Source organism: Musca autumnalis, unplaced genomic scaffold (assembly GCF_047663935.1).
Source record: "Musca autumnalis isolate F117 unplaced genomic scaffold, ASM4766393v1 scaffold_5, whole genome shotgun sequence".
NCBI lineage: Eukaryota > Metazoa > Arthropoda > Insecta > Diptera > Muscidae > Musca > Musca autumnalis.
The window spans coordinates 23,661,321-23,683,143 of record NW_027412088.1 but is presented as its reverse complement, the minus strand read 5'-3'; the positions used below and the strand labels follow the sequence as shown (position 1 = coordinate 23,683,143).

Here is a 21,823-nt window from a genome sequence, read left to right as displayed (position 1 = left end):
AAAGAATAAAAATAAAACTAAATGAAATTGAAGAAAATTCATGCCTTCATTTACAAAAGTGTTGTGCAATCAATTACATGATAATTCGTTTTATTTTATCTCCGAGAACATTCGGCTAAAGTGAAATTATTTTTATATAAAAAAGAAAAAAAAAAATACTAAAATAAAAACAAAACCATTAATGTGAATTAACATATCTATCCGCTGGAATAGTTTTGTCTGGCTGGTATGGTCAATGTTCTGACACCGTGAATGACTGTTTGTGTCACACAAAGGTGATTTGTGTGTTTTGGAATGTAGTATTTTGCACAAAAACATACAAACGTACATTTGTGTGCATCGAATTTTCATAGCAAGTTGACGGCTGGCAGAATCACAACTGTAAAAGCGCCGTGCGGGTACAGGCTAATAATGTTGGTGCCAATGATTGTGTTGGCATAGTTGTTGCTCCTCGTCGTCCATCATTCCCCTCCCCGCCTTCATTTGTTGCTGGTTTCTATCATTAAATAATTAAAGAAAAAAGAATTGTATCTATTTTAAGCGGCATTCTTAAAAAAATATCTAAAACAAAGATCTAAAGATTTGAAATGTGAAAAATCAAACTGAAAAAAAGAAAATAATGCTAATTACAGTACGAAAATATTTTATCGTAAATTAATTGTACTAAAGGTGACAATAAATGTGTATATAATATTAAAAAGTGCATAACGTTATAAAAAGAAATAAAATATTTGATATCTATTAGATAACGAAAAAACCATTTCAAAACACTATTGCATTTCTCTGTGATTGCTATAGCTACTAAAGTCAATCATTTAGCAGATGTTACTGGTTATTTTGAGGACTTGAGTTTATTCGTGTATTTTTCATTTCACATAAAAACATGTTAAAATTGTTGAAAATCGAATCGAGCGGCGCTGTTAACCCTTGCACAGCGTGTTTAAGACAGGCCTACAAATTCCAAACGATTTTACTTGTGTAAGAAGTGAAAAACACAACGTTTCACTGTGCTACCAAATTTTCAGCCTAATTTAAATGAAAGTGAGAAATTTCACTACATCGCCCCATTATAAATGAAGAGGCAGGGGCCAACACAACTAATGGGTACTTTACACGATATGTTTTTTACATATGAGTTTTCACTTTTTATATACAAAATGTATACGCAAAGTGACAACACATATGATTTCCACAGACGGGCGGCAATGCGGACGACGTGATTATATTAACTTAAATTTGTATGCTGATAAAGAATATAAATATAATTTAAAAGGTCTCCGACGATTATTTCGATGTGTTACAAACGGAATTACAAAGTCAATTATACCCTCCATATTATGGTGGAGGGTATAATAACAGGTCGAGTTAATGAAAGTAAGAAATTCCACATATGCAAAAATTTACAGTCTGTTTCTGTATGTCGAAACGAAAATGTGTGTGAATGAAACACACCCAAACTTTAGTTTTCGCAACATTATTACCTTTGCTTTTATTTCAAAACAAAAACAAATTTGAAAACACACACACGAGTTTGGTAGTATTTCGTACACATTCGTTGTCTTAACGACATACAGAAACAGGCTGTTAAAATTTGAACGTTTATCATTTTTTGACATACTTACATACATATATGGCTTTACCAGATTTTTTTTTTCTTGAAGCCGAACTTAGAATAGAATTGCTAGCGTTTCGCTCATCTGAGCTAATTACTCAAACATATACCAAATTTATAGGTGATATCCTTCCATTTAGTGTTATGCTCCTTATTTGAACTGTTTGCTCAGTTCATTGTCTTTCCAATAGCATCATCATTCGTTTTCATGACATGACCTAGCCAAAGAAATCGTTGTAGGTCGATACACTCAACTATGCCGATGTTAATGTGTAGCTGGTACTGCTCATAATTCACATGACGCCGAGTCTTTTTTTTTTTGTCTCAGACCTATTGTCATACCCACTACTCTGTGCAGCTGCAATTTGTTGCAGTCGTCTATTTTATGTGTAGCACGCTGATCGATCCATTGTATCCTGAAAAGAGATAAGAAAAATAAAGATTTGAAGAAGAGACAGAACCTTTGATTTATGCTACTCTAAAAAGAGAGAAAATCTATCAAACTCATCCCATAGGTATTTAACCAATGCTATGAGTTCTATGTCAGAAAGATAGGAAAGAGATTATATCTTGTAAGCTTCTGTGTTTCAAAGTACAGAGTCGGCGGAATATGCTCTTTTCGCTAAACCAGCTTAACTATCTATCCGTTGCAGAACATGCTCAAGTGGTGAGCACTGTTCAGTTCTCTGTGCTTCAAAGCACCTCTAGATGCCTAAAATAATGCTTACACATCGAGAGGTTGAATATTCAATATCGCGTTTAAATCACCTGAAGCAGGGATGCCAACTGTTCCGAGGTAAAAATCGCCACAACCAAATACGTACCATAGGTCTGTAGCGATTTTTACCTTAAAACAGTTGACATTCCTGCTTAAACAACCCTGGCCTGAAGATTACTTCAGAGATAAAAAACTGATGCTGATCGATGTACAGTGATTAATTTGCCTAGCGTATGCCATTAGACAAGACACAATGTACAGTCCTTCTTCGTACGTTCCTCAGTGTTCTTTTCCATCTTAGTTGATGGTCAAGAACCATACTGTTATTTATTCGCAATGCTTTTGTCTTTTCTATGTTTATTTCTAATCCCACATTTTTGACCAGTTCAACGAGCTCGTTGAGTTTTTCTTGCATATCGGTGAATTTGTGTGCTAATAAGCAAATGTCATCTGCAAAGTCTAGGTCCTCCAGTTTTCTATGCAAATTCCAAACAATTCCCCTTTTCTTGGTTTCAAGTTGCAACATAATTTGATCCAAAGTGATGGCGAATAGGAGCGGGGATAACGGACATCATTGTTTGACTCCTGTGTTTGTTTCAAAGAAATCACTGGTTGTTCCATTATGACGCACATGTAGTTTGGTGTTTGTATACATACATAGCTTTAATTAGGTTTATTATTTTCAGAGGTACACCCTTTTTCTTTAATGCGGACCAAATTGCATCTCGCCGAATAGAGTCAAATGCTTTTTTGAAATCGACGAATACCAAGTAGAGGAGGGGATCTCCATTTCCACCGACTGTTCGATTATAATACGCAGCGTATTAGTCTGGTCCACACAATTACGATGCGGTCTGAATCCTGCTTGTTCGTCGCGTAGCGATTCTTCTACACAGTGTAGTCTGTTATTTATGATAGTGGCTACTATTTTATATACTGTATTAAGTAGCGTGATGCCTCTCCAATTGTTGCAATCTTTCCGGTCATTTTACTTGTGCAATTTTATAATATGTGTGTTCGTTTACTCAAAATTTGTACGAATTGTTACTGGAAGTTGTTCGTTTAATCTACAGTACAATGCAAAAGACCTTAGTCGTTTACAAGAAGCTACTGGACTTGTACAAATTGTTGAGTAAACGAACACACCTAATGACACCGTTTGTCCACTGACTCGGGAATATTTCATTAGACCATGCATCCAATATATGGGGGAATAGTAATTCAACCGAAGCCATTGGGTTTGACTGTAAAAGGTCCGGGGGTATTCCATCTTCTCCTGGTGATTTATTAACTTTCAATTTTGTAATAACACTTCTACGCTCGGATGTTCTGCTGATATTCGACTATCTACGATACAGTCCTCATTTGGTGAAGCAGGGGCTTCTGTACTATTCACGATTCCACAATTGCTTATTTCCATGAAGTGCTGTCTCCACCTGCGTATTTGGTCAGCAGTGTCTGTCAAAAGATTACCACTTTATGGCCTCATCTAAACCTGGCTAAATATTGACTTTTTAGAACAAATCGAGGCAATATCTCTGAAACCAATTCGAATCCTTTTAAACCTCAGAAGCAAATTTGTAGATAAGAGCGTGAAGAAAATATTTGGAGAAAGAATCAACTCGAAAAACTGCATTTATTGCATCAAAATGCATAATATATCTTAAACTTCCATTATTTTTTATTTTTCGCGCCATATCTCCAAAACTGTTATATTTTCGTAGACTTTTCTTCGGAAAACACATATTGGAACTGCAAATATGAGTCAAGAAGTATAAAGGGTGTTTTTTTAAGCCCGATAGAACTTGAAATTGTAAAAAATAACACAAAAAATTAAATTGTAATCAAAATTTTTTTTATTCGAAAGATCAATACGTGACATTAACATTTGAAAATGATTTCGGGCATATGGGCACCGTGGCTGTTCTTGACGAAGTGCATTTTGGACGTCCAATTTTTGGCCACTTTTTCGGGCACTGCTGGCCGTATGTCACGAATAACACAAACAATGCTGGCCTCCAAGGCATCAATTGTTGCTGGTTTATCAGCATAAACCAGTGACTTCACGTAGCCCCACAGGAAATAATCGCGAGGTGTCAAATCGCACGACCTTGGAGGTCAATTGACAGGTCCACTTCTCGAAATCAACTTATCGCCAAATTTTGATTTCAATAAGTCGATGGTTGCGTTCGCCGTATGGCACGTAGCGCCATCCTGTTGAAACCACATCTCCTCCGGATCAATGTCATCCATATTTTCAAACAAAAAATCATTGATCATGGTGCGGTAACGATCTCCATTGACCGTAACGCGAGCTCCGGCCTCATTTTTGAAGAAATAAGGTCCGATGATGCCACCAGCGTGAAAACCGCACCATACGGTGCATTTTTCTGGATGTAATAGAGTATGTAAGGTCTCTTGTGGATTGGTCTCACTCCATATGCGGCAATTTTGCTTATTAACAAACCCGTTAAGCCAAAAATGCGCCTCATCGCTAAACACAATACAAATGACGAAGTCGTCTATAAGTTGCGCGAATCGACGACTGATTTTCAAAGTAAATTTGGATAATTTCGTAGCGTTGTTCAAGCGTGAGTCTATTCTTGATGATTTGTCAGAGTATACTGAAACAAATAAAAAAAAGTTTCATCAAAATTTAATTTTTTGTGTTACTTTTTACAATTTAAAGTTCTATCTAGCTTAAAAAAACACCCTTTATAAAGTAAAGTAGCTGGACATAAATATTCTTTATATTTCTATTCTGATTAATACACACATACATAAATAATCATATCAATGAGTGTACGCCGATTTACATTGGCTCAATGATATGGGACCTACTTTTTATTGCGGATTCCGAATGGCGTGTCTTAAGACACCACCTGTAAAAAAGTTGATCATGCCTGAAATACTTAGGAAATGTAAGCCAGCATTACACTGTGGGGTCAACCATTGAAACGCAAAACTTTTTTTTCTACTTTGCTCAGTGAAAGAGGCGGCACCTCTGCTGATCATCTCGACTATCTCACAATCACGTTTTTATTCCTCTTTTTTCTTTGACGGAGGCTATATACATATTTAGCTTACAACACTTCGTTGATCCAAGGGTGTCGTAAAAAAAAAAAACAAATAACCCTTTCTATGAATTTAAATAAAAATACCTATTGGCCTGTTATCAGAATTATAAGACAAAGGATTTATGACCTATCAAATAACAAACAACATTTTCAAAAATAGCAACAAATCCTTTACCAACAAAGATAAACTATTTCTAACAAGCTGCCAACTATGCACTGACCATTGTTGACATTTTTTGTATTTGGCTCTTAAACATATCTCGTGATGATCTTTCAGCAAAACTTGTGCATTGCATATAAAAACATTAGGGCTATAACAAAAAAAAAAAAAAAAAAAAAAAAATAAAATAAAAAAAATACCACGCCAGTATCGTGTGCGGAATATTGTCCTGATATCGAAATCGCGTGTTTTAGTTTGATTCGGTGAAAAAAGTTTCCGCACCGACCACGATTACTAAAGCCCCTTTGATATCTTTTCTGTTTAAAAATTTAAATTTGCTTTGTTTGAATAAATATTTATAGAAAACAAATACGATTCTCACAAGCAAAGTCATTAAAAACAGCCTGTAGCTAATGCGAATTCGTTGCAAATGATAACATATTCTCTTGTCCGATATGTACAATAAAGGTCAAAGGTGCATTAAATGCTTTGAAATATCGCGATTTCATAACAAATTGGTCCAGAATGCTTAGATATTGATTTTAAATTAGATTAAAACTATTAATAAGTTATTACGAAATGCGTATAAGTCATTACAACAAATAAAATTAAATAATGCACTACTGAACTTCAATGCATTTGGTGCGGAAACTTTTTTCGCGACAGAGAAAAACGACATCATATTTCATAGTAGTTTTTTTATGCTCTACACGGCTATGCGGTGATATTTTTGATATTTGCAAAAAAGTTATAACCCTAATATACATATGTATGTAGTTACATATAATATGTATCTTCAAAAAGGTTTGTAGTCATTTTTTAATTGGCAAACATATTTGGCTGTTTTCGTCAATAGAGGAATAAAATAATTAAAAGAAAAAGTTGAACATTTTTTAAAAATAAAAGTTTTTCTTAATATAAATAATTGAATAAATTATTTGTGATATATTTATGTAATAACAATGACTTATTATTATTGTAAATTTAATTATAATCATTTCTGATCTCAACTTTCCCATCTATAGTAGTTGGTATATCAGCAGATAAATGATTATACTGTCAAACTTCTCTAAAACGTGCAGCTGATGGAGGATAAACAAATTATACAAAGGCAATTTGTTTGAAAGTTCATATTTTGATTTCGTTAGATAATTCCTTATAGAGAACTATTCCTTGTAGGGACGTTCGTTATAGAGAAGCTCAACTGTATCTAAAAAATAACAGTAATATTAATTTTATTGTTGAGGAAGTACTTATCGACTGACTGACGGACCATATGTTTGCTAAGTGATATTCGTGTTAGACTTGTATTATAAGCCCATTATACAGACACCACAGTATGTAAACAACAACCCATTCATTTATTATAACAGCAAATTGTTAATTTGTTTTATCAGTTAATATAATTAAGTAATAGTTTAGGAATATGCACTTTCCCAAGGGCAAAATGATAGGTAGATAATAACATAACACAAACGGTGTATTTAATAACAAATAAAAAGGAATCTGTTGGCTTTGCCGACAGCCTAGGAATGTAAAAAAAACTAAATAACGGGAGTGATGGACCTAAATGTACTATGAACAGATCCAAAATTTTAAAAATAATTAGCATGTAGTATTTTAGGAGGTTTAGGACCATTATGTCAGAAAGCATCAAATTGACCAATGCCATTTTAAAGGAAGCTTGGATTTGCCCATGAAAAACATTATATATATCACTATAAACAGGACTACAAGGAGAACATTCGCTAAGATTCAAACGATCCTCGAACAATCCTTAAACTGCTTTTAAGCGAAAATTTTAAACTTTTGTGAAGGAAAAACCAGGAGTGGACCGATATACTCCATATTCGAACTTGTCAATTTCGGGAAGAAATACTATGATGAGCAAAGATTGGATCAGATTGGTTACTCACATCGAGAGTTATCGTGATCGCCAAAATTTTGAACTTGTGTTGTTGGTGTTGTAACAGGGATATGATTATGATTGCACGTTCATTGCTGTTGTTGTATCAGCATGAAACCTGCGTAGAATCATTGGTTTGATGCTGGGTTGGCAGCCGATTGCCCAAACACTACGGTTTCGGGTCAATTCAGTAGGAATGAACCCGCTACCTTGAGATTGCTCGTTCGTTATTATTAGACAGCGGAATTTTATGCAACCCATATTTTTGGTCCGATTCATGTCAAATTTTGGGACTGGGCATATTTTTGGCTTCTGATTAAATTGCAATGGAAAGATATGACATGTGCAAAATTATGCAAAATGCAACAAATATTTCAACAATAGGTACAACAAGTAAAAAAGTATCAGTCGGCTTTGCCGACAGAGGTATACCCTCAGCCTGTATATATTGAAACAATTTTTCCCAAAAAAACGTATGTATTTAGGGGTTTTTAAAAATTTTGGGTAATTAAACCGACAAAAATGTTCGTTAGGATTAGAGATCAACAGTTTTGCGGAGGAGATACTAAAAGGAATGGATCTACATTGACCATTATGGAAGTGGATCTCCAGCCACTACATATGGTGCCATAGGGGGTTTTTACACCCTTCGGGATGTTTGCTCAAGAAGTATGAACTTGCCCCTGAAAAACCGTTTACCATAGTAATTGAGGCAGCGAATGCAAGTTGCTTCAACAAAAATCAAAGTGATTCGATAGCAGGTCTTAAAGTGAATTTTGTGTGGGAGGTACCGGATGGAGTGGACAAATATAGTCAATATTTGAAACTGATCTATATCTAGCAGATATATTAGGATGTGTACAATACCAATTCGGCAACTCCTTCAAGAGTTACCGTATGTACAAATTTTCCGAACATTTTTGAACTTTTGTGGGGGAGGTACCTGAAGGAGTGAACCGATATGGCTTATCTTCAAACCTAAACTATGTTTGGACAAAATATTACGAAGGCCAAATTTTGGACCGAATCGACAGATCCGTTCGAGAGTTATCTTGCGCTCCAACCACCTCACACGGTGCCATAGGGTTTTTTTTTGCAACTTTCCGGTCATTTTCTCAGGAAGTATGGACTTGCCCCTGATGAAATTTGTACCGTCGTATGGGGGAAGTGAATACAAGTTGTTGCAACAAAAATCAAAGCGATTCGAGAGCAGGTCCTAAACTGAACTTATCCGAAATTTTGTGTGGGAGGTACCCGAAGGCGTGGGCCGATTGAGTCCATATTGAAACCTTATTTAAGTCAGGTACACATTTCACGTTTGGCAAATTATGGACCAAATCGGTTACTCCCTTCAAGAGTTATGGTGCGCACAAATTTTCCGAACATTTTCGAACTTTTGTGGGGGAGGTACCAGAAGGAGTGAACCGATATAGCCCATCTTCGAACTTAAACTAAGTTTGGGTAAAATATTATGAAAGCCGAAATGTGAACCGAATCGGTTTATCCGTTTGAGATTTATCGTGCGCTCCAGCCAGCCAGACAGACGGATGGACATTGCTCAAACGACTCCAAATTGCCTGAAACACATTTCGTCCAAACATACTTGGGGTCTAAAACCATTATTTCGATGAGGCACATTTTGCCCGTATGAAAGTGTATAGCATAAATGCTGAGGGTATAAAAATACCGTAAATCACGAGGTACGCTTCTATGGGGGATATAGGAAGACGTGGACCTATACTGATATTTCTTTTCTGGAAAGACTAAATAACAAATTTCAGTCATTTCGGTGTGATATTAACGTAACATCCTTTACAATTATGAAAATCGGGAGATACCGTTCTATGGTGGCTATATGAAGGCGTGGACCTGTACCGACAAATTTCTGGGGGAAAGTTTCGTACCCCCAACGAAGAATAAATACCAAATTTCAGCCATTTCGGAGTAATATTGAGATCACAACCTTCAAAATACCGAAAATCGGGAGGTACCGTTCTATGGGGGCTATATGAAGGCGTGGACCCATACCAACAAAATTCTCGGAGAAAGTTTTATACCACCATCGAACACTTATTACCAAATGTCAGCCATTTCGGTGTGATAATGAAGCTAAAACCTTCAAAATACCGAAAATCGGGTGGTACCGTTCTATGGGGGCTGTATTAAGGCGTGGACCTGTTCCAACAAATTTATGTGGGAAAGTTTTATTACCCGAACGAAGACTAAATACCAAATTATAGCAACTTTAGATGAATATTGCGGTCACAACCTTCAAAATAACGAAAATCGGGAGGTACCGTTCTATGGGGGTAGTATTAAGGCGTGGACCTATACCGACAAATTTAGAGGGGAAAGTTGAATACCCCTAACGAAGACTAAATAACAAATTTCAGCCATTTCAATGGATTATTGTGGCCATACCCTTCAAAATACCGAAAATCGGGTGGTACTGTTCTATGGGGGCTATATTAAGGCGTGGACCTGCACCGACAAATTTCTGGGGAAAACTTTCATACCCCCAACGAAGACTAAATACCAAATTTCAGCCATTTCGGTGTGATAATGAAGCTAAAACATTCAAAATACCGAAAATCGGGTGGTACCGTTCTATGGGGTCTATATCAAAACGTCGACCGATGTAGCCCATTTGCAATACCAAACATCCTATGCGTAATAGAAACTTCTATACCAAATTTCAAAGCTCTATCTTAAAAATTGCGAGCTGTATCTTGATTTCTACAGACGGAAATGCTTATATCGACTTAGAATTTTACCCTGATCAAGAATATATAATACATAAGGGTCTCCGATGAACATTTCGATGTGTTACTAACGGAATGACAAATTTAATTATACCCTCCATATTATGGTGGAGGGTATAAAAACTGTAAAATATGTAACTATACCCTCAGCATTTATGCTAACGAGGGTATATACACTTTCATATGGGCAAAATGTGCCTCATCGAAATAATGGTTTTAGACCCCATGTATGTTTGGACGAAATGTGTTTCAGACAATTTGGAGTCGATTGAGAAATGTCCGTCCGTCTGTCTGGCTGGTGCGCACGATAACTCTCGAACGTATGAGCCGATTGGGTCCAAAATTTGGCTTTCGTAATATTTTGTCCAAACTTAGTTTAAGTTCAAAGATGGGTTATATCGGTCCACTCCTTCCGGTACCTCCCCCACAAAAGTTCGATAATATTCGGAAAATTTGTGCGCACGATAACTCTTGAAGGGAGTAACCGATGTGGTCCATACTTTGCACATCGCGAAATTTCTACCAGACTTAGATGAGGTTCCAATAAGGACTCAATCGGTCCACTCTTTCGGGTACCTCCCACACAAAATTTCGGAAAAGTTCAGTTTAGGACTAGCTCTCGAATCGCTTCGATTTTTGTTGTAACGTCTTATATTCGCCGCCCTCCATACGACGGTAAAGTTTTATCTGGGGCAAGTCCATACTTCTTGAGAAAATAGCCTGAAAGTTGCAAAAAGCCCCTATGACACCGTGTGTAATGGTTGGACCTCGAGATAACTCTCGAAAGCATTTGCCGATTCGGTCCAAAATTTGGCCTTCGTAATATTTTGTCCAAACATAGTTTGAATTCAAAGATAAGCCATATCGGTCCACTCCTTCAGGTACCTCCCCCACAAAACTTCAAAAATGTTCGGAAAATTTGTGCCCACGATAACTCTTGAAGGGTGTGACCAATGTAATCCATACTTTGCACATCCTAATATATCTACCAGATATAGATCAGGTTCGAATGTGGGCTAGATTTGTCTACTCCTACTGCTACTGCTCACACAAAATTTCGGATAAGTTCACTTTAAGACCTGCTCTCGAATCACACTTTGATTTTTGTTGAAGCGATTTGCATTCGCTACCTTCATTACGACGGTAAAAGTTTTTCACTGGCAAGTCCATATTTCTTGGGAAAAAATGCCGAAAGGTGTAAAAACCCCTATGTCACCGAATGTTGCGGTCGGTGAGCACGATAACTCTTGAACTGTTCAACCGATTTGGTCCAACATTTGGTATTCGTTATATTATATCCAAACTTAGTTTCATGGGCAATACCGGTCCACAAGTTCCGGTACTTCTCCCCAATATTCAAAAAATGTCACTAAAATGCTAGGACGATATCACCTGAATGGGGTAACCAATTTGGTCCAAACTTTGGATCTCCTAATATTTTGTTAAAATTTAGTTTAATTTCTAAAATGGCCCACATCGGTCCTCCCTAATGGTACCTCACACACAAAAGTTCAACATTAGTGCAGTTAATTCCTAAACCACATTTTTGTCGGCAAGTTCAAATGTCCAAAAATTGAAGAGACCTTAAATACATTTGATCTGTCCGTAGGTGAAAGTTTCACTTCACATTGGCTGAGGGTATATATCTGTCAGCAAAGCCGACGGACACTTTTTTACTTGTTTTTCATAAATGTGATTAAAATGAAATATTGGCGCCTAAAAGTTTGCTATTAAATTCTATGGATTGTCGTCATTGTAAATAAAAAAGTAAATGACTTGCAAATATGCAATTATTGAGCTAATTTGTCTGTCTAATGTGCAAACAAACATATAGTTGCACAACAGTCTGGGGACTATTCATTATCTTTAAAAATAGTATTAGACATATTTAACCTAATAACTTATATTTGTAACACTTGTCATATTAACTCAATAAACTTGACATACATATAAACTTTGCTTTACAAAAGTCATACAGTGTCATTCACCGATTACTTCATTACAATTGTTGCATCACAAATAAAAAAAAATAGTATCTAAAAAAGGAAATAGTTTTTTGTTGTCATTGTTTATAATGCACTTTTTCTCCCTTGTCATAGAGAGCAAGTAGCACATTACTTATTGGAATACTTCCAATGTCATATATGGGGGAGGAAATGCCCCACCAGAATTGTAGTATCTCTCTCGCACTGTGTGTTCCATATATGTATATGGAGAGAGAAAACATTTAAACAAGTACACCGTGTGGTGAATGAAGAATAACATTCGTTTATGTGGGGTCTCTTCATGATACTCTTTCTGTTTTAATAGCTGCCTCTAACGCTCCTTGGGTCTTTGCGTGTGGTGAAGTTTTGAAATACACAACAGTCGGGTTTGGACTACCAGACAAAAACGTAGTATTAGAATAGAATGCGTGCAAGTTGTTAGTGTGTGTGTTTAGTGCATATATTTAATAAGTTTTAGGTGAGGAAGCTTTCCATTAGCTATTGGTTAAAATACCCTTGAAGAAAAAAAAAAAACAAATAACAACTCATGTTGTAAATGCATAAAAGTGCTGCGAAATTTTTTTATTAATACATATTGTGCATGTAAAAATTCAAACAATTAATTAAAAAAAATAGAAATAGTCTATGTTCCACACTACGTATTACATTTGTTAAAATTGTGAATGAAAAAAAAAAACTGAAATGAAAAATACCGGCCTCACACATCATTATTCCATTTGTAAAACTGTGTATTGTGTGGTATTATAAACAAATAAATCATTTATTCCGGCGCATTAAAACTGAGTTTGAAATATATGCGATGACTCAATAATATAAATGGTTAGCTACAATTTGCCTTTGGTTTTCAGTTGCTCACCTATTATTAAAAAAAAAAACAAGGAATTTTGTTTGTTTGTGTGTATATATGTTTATAAATAATTCTAATAAACATATAGTTTCAGACACTTTTTTATGTATACATACATACATATATAAACGATGTTCCCACTCAATTTATAAAAGAAAATTGTTAAGTTTTTTTGTGGATTGTCAAACGCATTTCGTCATCATCACCATCATCAGAATTCAATTGGACAGATTTTTTAATGTTGTTCAAAAAGGTTTTGAAATATGTTATATGGCGAAGTTTGTTTTCTGAGGTTTACATCACTTTGGCTTGTAAATTGCTTGAGACAATAGAAGCGCTATAAATGTTGGTGTTTTAGGGAAACCATTTTCCACACATGCCACTGCAGGGGTTGGGCACACAAAGCTAAATAAAGATGCGTTTTTTATAGAAAATGTAATAATGTTTTTGTGTGTGCATATAAACTGATAAATAACACAAATAGCAGAATAGCACCCCGAAAGTCACAAGCCCGTTTACCGTTTTTTATGGAATATCAATTTTTTTTCAATTCAATTTATAATTTCATCTTTACAGTTGATTTATGGAATATTAAATATTTGCACGTAAAGTGAAAACATACCAAACATGCAGTCTAAGAAAAAATGAAATGTTTAACAATCGGATATAATGAATCAAATCTCAATAATGAATCAAATTTCTATAAATAATGCAACTGTCACCCCATTGCTTGTGGTTTGTTAAACATACTTTATTTGAATATATGTATGTTAAGATAAATTACTTAAAATTTCCAAAGAGAAAGAGTCTTGGATGAAAAGTAAAATTTATGTTGAACTAAAAAAGCAAATAGCGGAGGCATTTAAAACAAGTACAAAAGTGTCAGTCGGCTTTGCCGACAGATATATACCCTCAGCCAATGTGAAGCGACACTTTCACCTCGGGACAGATCGAATGTATTTAAGGTCTTTTCAGAATTGTGTGGCCCTTTTTGGACATTTGAACTTGCCGACAAAAATGTGGATTAGTGAAGTTAATCCTTGGTATCTTGGGCGGTACCGTTCCACGGGGGTTATATCAAAACGTGAACCAATACCATCAATTCTCTGTAAAAATATTTCGCAAGACCTGGCGAAGACCAAATACCATATATCAGCTACATTGGTTGTTTAATGTGGCTAAAACCTTGAAAATACCGAAAATCGCGCGATACCGTTCTATTGGAGCTATATCAAAACGTGGACCTATGTACATAATTTTTATCAGAAAAGTTTTTTGGTCCATTGGGAACCCTCAATGCAAAATTTCGGCGTATTTGGGCGTGAAACGTATGTAAAATCTTCAAAATTCCGAAAATCGGGAGGTACCGTTATATGGGGTCTATATCAAAACGTGGGCCTATGTCCATAATTTTTATCGTTTTTTGTAAAGTGAAAATCCCGCATCTCGAAATTCAACCAATTTGGTTGATAAGTTTAGCTAAAATATTCAAAATACCGAAACATTAAGAAGTACCGTTGCATGGGGACTATCCCAAAACGTGGACCGTCCTTCCCAATTTTTTGCTCTCGACATTGTCAGTGAACTATAAGTTTTAATACCAAAATTCATCTGCCAACGCCAACTCCTTTTATATTTGGCCACCGTTTATTTGAACTCGCGACATAGTGCAGCGTTTTTTTGAGGTTATGCGCCATTATCTCGGGAACTATGGAACTCGGGAACAATGACGTAACGGGGGCCGCACGAACATCCTGTTACAAAAAATTTCATAACGATTCGTGAGGTGTCACTAAACTGCACTTGTTCCAAATTTTGTGTGGGAGGTACCTGAAGGTGTGGACCGATATAATCCATATTCGAACTTGATGTATGCCTAGAGGTAGTATTACCATATGCAAAGTTTGGTTCAATTCGGTTACTCCCTTCGAGAGTTATTGTGCGCACAAATTTTGCGACAATTTTTGAACATTTGTGGGGGGGGGTACCTGAAGGAGTGGACCTATATGGCCCATCTTCGAACTTAAATCAAATCTGGACAAAATATTTCGATACCCAAAATTTGAACCGAATCTATTCATCCGTTCGAGAGTTATCGTGCGCACCAGCCAGCCAGACAGACGGACAGACAGACAGACGGGCGGACATTGCTAGATCTACTCAAAATTGTCTGAAACGGATATCGTACAAACATACTTGGGGTCTAAAACCATTATTTCGATGAGGCACATTTTTGGTCGTATCAAAGTGTAAATACCCTCTTTAGCCTAAAGGCTGAGGGTATAAAAATTAATTGTGAATTTCAACTAAATAAAATACAAACATGATTTCAAAATACTTATGATCTTTTTTCATACTTTACAATTTTGCCGAAAATGTCATCAGTTTTATTTTGGAATATCTTTCAAACTTCATTCATCCCAATATAAGAAGCTATGCACTATTATTCATATCATTGTCTGTATGCTTTAGACCCGTACAAGGTCATACCTATGTTGTTGTTGTAACAGAATGTAATATGATTGTTGTTGTTGTAACAACATGTGATATGATTGCGCGTTCGTTTTCCTGTTTAATTCCAACTCTGGCTCTATCTCCAGTTATAGGAATGTGACTGCTTCGATTGGTTGAGACCACATACACAATGGACTTAGTTGTTTAGTTTTCGCAGGGCAGTTGAAAAAGTGCAGTGTGTCGTGCGGGCCTGTATGCTGGGCAGATATTCTACACGATGTCATCAATCCTTGTCCTATATATAGGAATTTAGAAGGCTGTCCAAACCAAACGTAGTTGAGCCAAAAGAACTCTGTTTTTTCGTGCCAGTTAACGTTCTTCAGCTACGATTTACTACGATTTACCACATCTGAGTGGGTGCAATCCATACCTGCTTGATGTTGTTGTTGTAACAGTATATATATTATATGTTTGTATGTTCGTTTTTCTGCTTAATCTGGTCCCGTTTTTCTGATTAATCCAGTTCTAAAAATGTGCAAAAGCTACTGGAATTAGTTGAGAAGCTTTGACAGGGCAGTTGAAAAGGTACAATGTGACATGCGGGCTTGTGTCGCAGCATGAGCATATATTTTGTACGTTGTCATTGATCCTTGCGAAAGTAGTTCAGCCAAAACAACTCTGGTTAGTCGTGGCAGCTGGAGTTCCTCAGCGATAGATGGGGGAAGTTTTCCGAAGACCGCATTCAGACGATAGTTGTTTATGGCATCTGTGACTACATAAGTGTGAATGCTATTTAAAACTGCTTGATAAGCTTGCTGATCTAGAGGTTCCATAATAACATTGGACCTCTCTTTTTAGGTTATGAAGATCGCTTCCTGACATGCCTAGGAAGTGCAGTCCTAGCCACCATTCGATGATTGGGATGACTCTCAAAATCCACGATCTTTAAAAAACATTTTTTTGAAAAATCCACGATTATTGAAAAAATATTTTTTAAAACAAATATTTTTTTAAATCCACGTTTACTGGAAAAATATTTTTTTAAGCCACAAGTTCTGAAAAAATATTTTTTAAAAAAATCCACGATTATTGAAAAATATTTTTTTAAGCCACAAGTTCTGAAAAAATATTTTTTTAAAATTCCACTATTTTTTTAAATCCACGATTACTGAAATATTTTTTTAAGCCACAAGTTCTAAAAAAATATTTTTTAAAAAAAATCAAAGATTATTGAAAAATATTTTTTAAAAAATCCACCATTATTGAAAAATATTTTTTAAGCCACAAGTTCTCAAAAAATATTTAAAAAAAAACCACGAATATTGAAAAATATTTAAAAAAAAAAATCAACGAATATTGAAAAATATTTTTTAAAAAAAATACACGAATATTGAAAAATATTTTTTAAAAAAAATCCACGAATATTGAAAAATATTTTTTTTTAAAAATGCATGATTATTGAAAAAATATTTTTTAAAAAATCCACGAGTATTGAAAAAAAATTTTTAAAAAACCCACGATAATTGAAAATTTTTTTTTTTTAAATCCACGATTATTAAAAAATTATATTTTAAAAAATCCACGATTATTGATTTTTTTACAAGATCTACGATTATTGAAATTTTTTTTAAAAATATCCACGATTATTGAATAAATATTTTTAAATACTGGATTATTCAATAAATATTTTTTTAAATCCTAGATTATTCAATAAATATCTTTTAAAAAATCCAGGATTATTAAAGAAATATCTTTAAAAAATCCAGAATTATTGAACAAATATTTTTTAAAAAATCCACGATTATTGAACAAATATTCTTGAAAACATCCACGATTATTAGAAAAATATTTTTGAAAAATCGACATTATTAAAAAATATTTTTTTAAAAAGTTGACGATTATTTAAACATATTAATGTTTTTTTAAATCCATGATTAATGTTTTTTTTAAATCCACGATTATTGAAAAAATATACATTTTTTAAAAAATACACGATCATTGAAACAGCATTTCTTAAAAATCCACGATTATTGAAAAAATATTTTTTAAAAAATCCACGATTATTGAAAAAAAAATGTTTTTTTAAAAATCCACGATAATTGAAAAAAGTTTTTTTAAAAATCCACGATAATTGAAAAAATGTTTTTTAAAAAATCCACGATAATTGAAAAAATGTTTTTTTTTTAATCCACGATAATTGAAAAAATGTTTTTTTAAAAATCCACGATAATTGAAAAAAATGTTTTTTTTAAAAAATCCACGATAATTGAAAAAATGTTTTTTAAAAATCCACGATTATTGAAAAATTCATATTTAAAAAATCCACGATTATTGAAAAAATATTTTTTAAAAAATCTACGATTATTGGAAAACCATTTTTTAAAAAAATCTACGATTATTGAAAAAAAACATTTTTTAAAAAAATCCACGATCATTGAAAAAATATTTTTTTTAACAAATATTTTTTTAAATCCACGTTTACTGGAAAAATATTTTTTTAAGCCACAAGTTCTGAAAAAATATTTTTTAAAAAAATCCACGATTATTGAAAAATATTTTTTTAAGCCACAAGTTCTGAAAAAATATTTTTTTAAAATTCCACTATTTTTTTAAATCCACGATTACTGAAATATTTTTTTGAAAAATATTTTTTTAAGCCACAAGTTCTGAAAAAATATTTTTTAAAAAAATCAAAGATTATTGAAAAGTATTTTTTAAAAAAATCCACGATTATTGAAAAATATTTTTAAAAAAAAAATCCACGAATATTGAAAAATATTTAAAAAAAAAATCCACGAATATTGAAAAATATTTAAAAAAAATCCACGAATATTGAAAAATATTTTTTTTTTTAAAAATGCATGATTATTGAAAAAATATTTTTTAAAAAATCCACGAGTATTGAAAAAATATTTTTAAAAAATCCACGATTATTGAAAATATATTTTTTAAAAAATCCACGATTACTGAAAAAATATTTTTTAAAAAATCCATGATAATTGAAAAAAAATATTTTTTAAAAAATCCACGATTATTGAAAAAATATTTTTTAAAAAAATCTACGATTTGTGAACAAATATTTTTTAAAAAATCTACGATTATTGAAAAAATATTTTTTACAAAATCCACGATTATTGAAAAAATATTTTTTACAAAATCCACAATCATTAAAAAAATATTTTTAAAAAATCCACAATCATTGAAAAAATATTTTTTAAAAAATCCACAATTATTGAAAAAATATTTTTTAAAAAATCCACGATCATTGAAAAAATATTTTTTAAAAAATCCACGATTATTGAAAAAATATTTTTTAAAAAATCCACGATTATTGAAAAAATATTTTTTAAAAAATCCACGATTATTGAAAAAATATTTTTTAAAAAATCCACGATTATTGAAAAAATATTTTTTAAAAAATCCACCATTATTGAAAAAATATTTTTTAAAAAATCCAAGATTATTGAAAAAAATATTTTTTAAAAAATCCACGATTATTGAAAAAATATTTTTTAAAAAATCCACGATTACTGAAAAAAAGTTTTTAAAAAATCGAGTAGCATCTAGAGTCTGCATGGCGATTTAAATGACCATGATCATAAAAGGTTTCAAGTACGGTTGGACTGAAGTCTTCTATTTGATTGGTTCACAAAAAAGTTCATATATTTTTTGTACTTAAATCCTGCTTAATAAGGCAATTTATTAAATCGTTTTGAAATGTTGGGCCCTTTTTGCCCCGATTACCGTCAATAACCTCCTTGGCAATAAAGTGGCAATAAAATGATAAACTTTATCATTTTTCTTCCATTACAGAATAAATCATGGCATCGAGACTATATCAAATAGGTGTAACAACCTTAAGTGCTACAATTGGTACAGTTTTGGCAACATGGACCATCGATCGTTGGAATTCCCCACACACGGTAAGCCTATCAATCTCTCAATCTTGTGTATAGCTTATTTCTTATAACAATTTCTCATAATTCTTATATCAATTTTACAGGCCATTGCCGAAATGAAAAGACCACCAAAGCGCAAGCGTACCTTGGTTTCCCGCGCCGAACAAATGAAATCCCTAATGAGTGGTGATGAATTCGATGTACTTATTATTGGTGGTGGTGCAACTGGTGCCGGTTGTGCCTTAGATTCTGTTACTCGTGGTCTGAAAACAGCCCTTGTAGAAGCTGATGATTTTGCCAGTGGTACTTCGTCGCGTTCCACAAAATTGATTCATGGTGGTGTACGCTATTTGCAAAAGGCTATTTTAGGCGTAAGTATCTATTACATAACATATGTATGTATGTACAATGACATATGTACATATGTATGTTGAAATAAGAAGGATAAGAAGAGGCTGTAGTAATATGCTAATAATATTTGTTGTTGTTTGTGTATTTCTTTTCGTGGCTTATTGTAGTTAGATTTTGAACAATATCGTATGGTTAAGGAAGCCTTACAAGAGAGAGCAACCATGCTTGAATCGGCTCCTCATTTAGCTCATCCATTGCCTATTATGCTGCCAGTATATCAGTAATGTCCAAAAAATACATTATTCCAAGCTTGAAGCATTCATTAATGTGTTGTTCTCTACTTTGTTTTTGGAATAAAAAAAATATAGATGGTGGCAAGTCCCTTACTATTGGGTTGGTATTAAATGTTACGATTTGGTGGCTGGTGATCGTAATGTCAAGAGTTCGTATTATCTATCGAAACAAGATGCTTTGGAGCTGTTTCCCATGTTGAAAAAGGATAAGCTATGTGGTGCCATTGTCTATTATGATGGTGAGTTATTTGGAGAGGGGGGATCTAGAAGTTTAATGTTTAAATGTTTTTAAAGAGTAATCTAAAATAGTATTTTAAATTATAAATCAAATTTCAAAATTGCTTGAATGCCACTGGCTTACCTGGCTTCTTAAGCATCCGAATATTTTTGGAAACTTTTCACTTACAACTTCTAATTTCTTCCTCTTCTTCCATTTTAAAGGTCAACAAGATGATGCTCGCATGTGCTTGGCCGTTGCCTTAACCGCCGCCCGTCATGGTGCAACAGTCTGCAATCACGTAGAAGTCCTTCAGCTGTACAAGAAAAATGAAGGTGGCAAACAAGTTTTGTGCGGTGCCAAGGTTAAGGATCACATGTCGGGCAAAGTGTTTGATGTTAAGGCCAAGTGTATTATTAATGCCACTGGTCCATTCACCGATGCCATTCGCAAAATGGATGATCCAACGGTAAAAACGATTTGCTGTCCCAGTTCAGGTGTGCACATTGTACTACCTGGCTATTATAGCCCCGATCAAATGGGTCTTTTGGATCCCTCAACATCAGATGGTCGTGTTATCTTCTTCTTACCATGGCAGAGGCAGACAATTGCCGGTACCACAGATCTACCATGTGACATAACGCACAATCCCAAACCCACGGAAGATGAAATTCAATTCATTTTGAATGAAATCAAGAATTATCTCAATGCTGATGTTGAGGTGAGACGTGGTGATGTATTATCGGCCTGGAGTGGTATTCGTCCATTGGTATCGGATCCCAATAAGGAAGATACACAATCGTTGGCTCGTAATCATATTGTTCATGTGAGCCCATCGAATTTGATTACCATTGCCGGTGGCAAGTGGACAACATACAGAGCCATGGCTGAACACACTGTGGATGCTGCAATTAAAGGTAAGTCGGACATATGGAAATTTATTTTTATATTACTTTTCAAATTAAGATTGAAAACAAGATATCTGCCAACATCTAAATACCCCCAACCTACGACTATAAAAAAAGTAAATTAAAAAAACTATCTAAAAAGGGGCTGAAACTAGATTTTAGAGCAAATTCTAGAGCCGTAGCAGTGTTTCTAAATATCCCTCTGTTCCTCAATCCTTCATTTATTATCCATTATCTAGGGAAGTGTGGACTTCCGCGAGAATAAAAATCTACCGCAATGGGAGACCTGAAAAAAAAAACCTGAGGTAAAAACCACACTAATTTTTTGAACTTTAGTACTCGAGTTTTGTTTTTCAAAATAGTCTGGCTTAATTCCATTGTTGTTGTTTTATTATTTTAAAACAACTAATAGAGGTTAACAAGCTAAATAAACAAATTTAAATATTCGGCAGACAAAATTTCAATATTCTCTAACTTAAATATTTCGAAAACACCCTTTCTTTCTTAAAAAATATTTTTTAAAAAATCCACGACATTGTTTTTTTTAATTCACACCTTGAATTTTTCAAATTCACGCCTTGATTTTTTTATACCCTCAGCCTTTAGGCTATGA

At 33.9% G+C, this 21,823-nt stretch overlaps 1 protein-coding gene and 1 long non-coding RNA gene across 4 annotated transcripts in view; one reads left to right on the top strand and one right to left on the bottom strand.

Annotated features, from left to right (window-relative positions):
* The window catches only part of Gpo1 (glycerophosphate oxidase 1), a 37,117-nt gene that overhangs the window by 8,475 nt on the left and 6,819 nt on the right, over window positions 1-21,823 (top strand). For 2 of the 3 annotated variants that reach the window (XM_073991362.1, XM_073991360.1), the window contains exons 2-6: window positions 19,356-19,465; window positions 19,546-19,812; window positions 19,960-20,072; window positions 20,161-20,324; window positions 20,527-21,219. In XM_073991362.1, the coding sequence (XP_073847463.1) occupies window positions 19,364-19,465; window positions 19,546-19,812; window positions 19,960-20,072; window positions 20,161-20,324; window positions 20,527-21,219 (1,339 nt within the window). In that variant the 5' untranslated portion in view covers window positions 19,356-19,363. Of the gene's footprint in view, window positions 1-12,474; window positions 12,699-19,355; window positions 19,466-19,545; window positions 19,813-19,959; window positions 20,073-20,160; window positions 20,325-20,526; window positions 21,220-21,823 lie in introns of those variants that run through there. The other variant, XM_073991361.1, reaches the window with a different exon arrangement.
* On the bottom strand, window positions 5-20,572 carry LOC141406172 (uncharacterized). Its single transcript, XR_012413332.1, has 3 exons — window positions 20,447-20,572; window positions 1,623-2,028; window positions 5-496 (listed from the first exon to the last, which is right to left on the bottom strand). It is a non-coding gene; the product is annotated as an uncharacterized lncRNA (long non-coding RNA).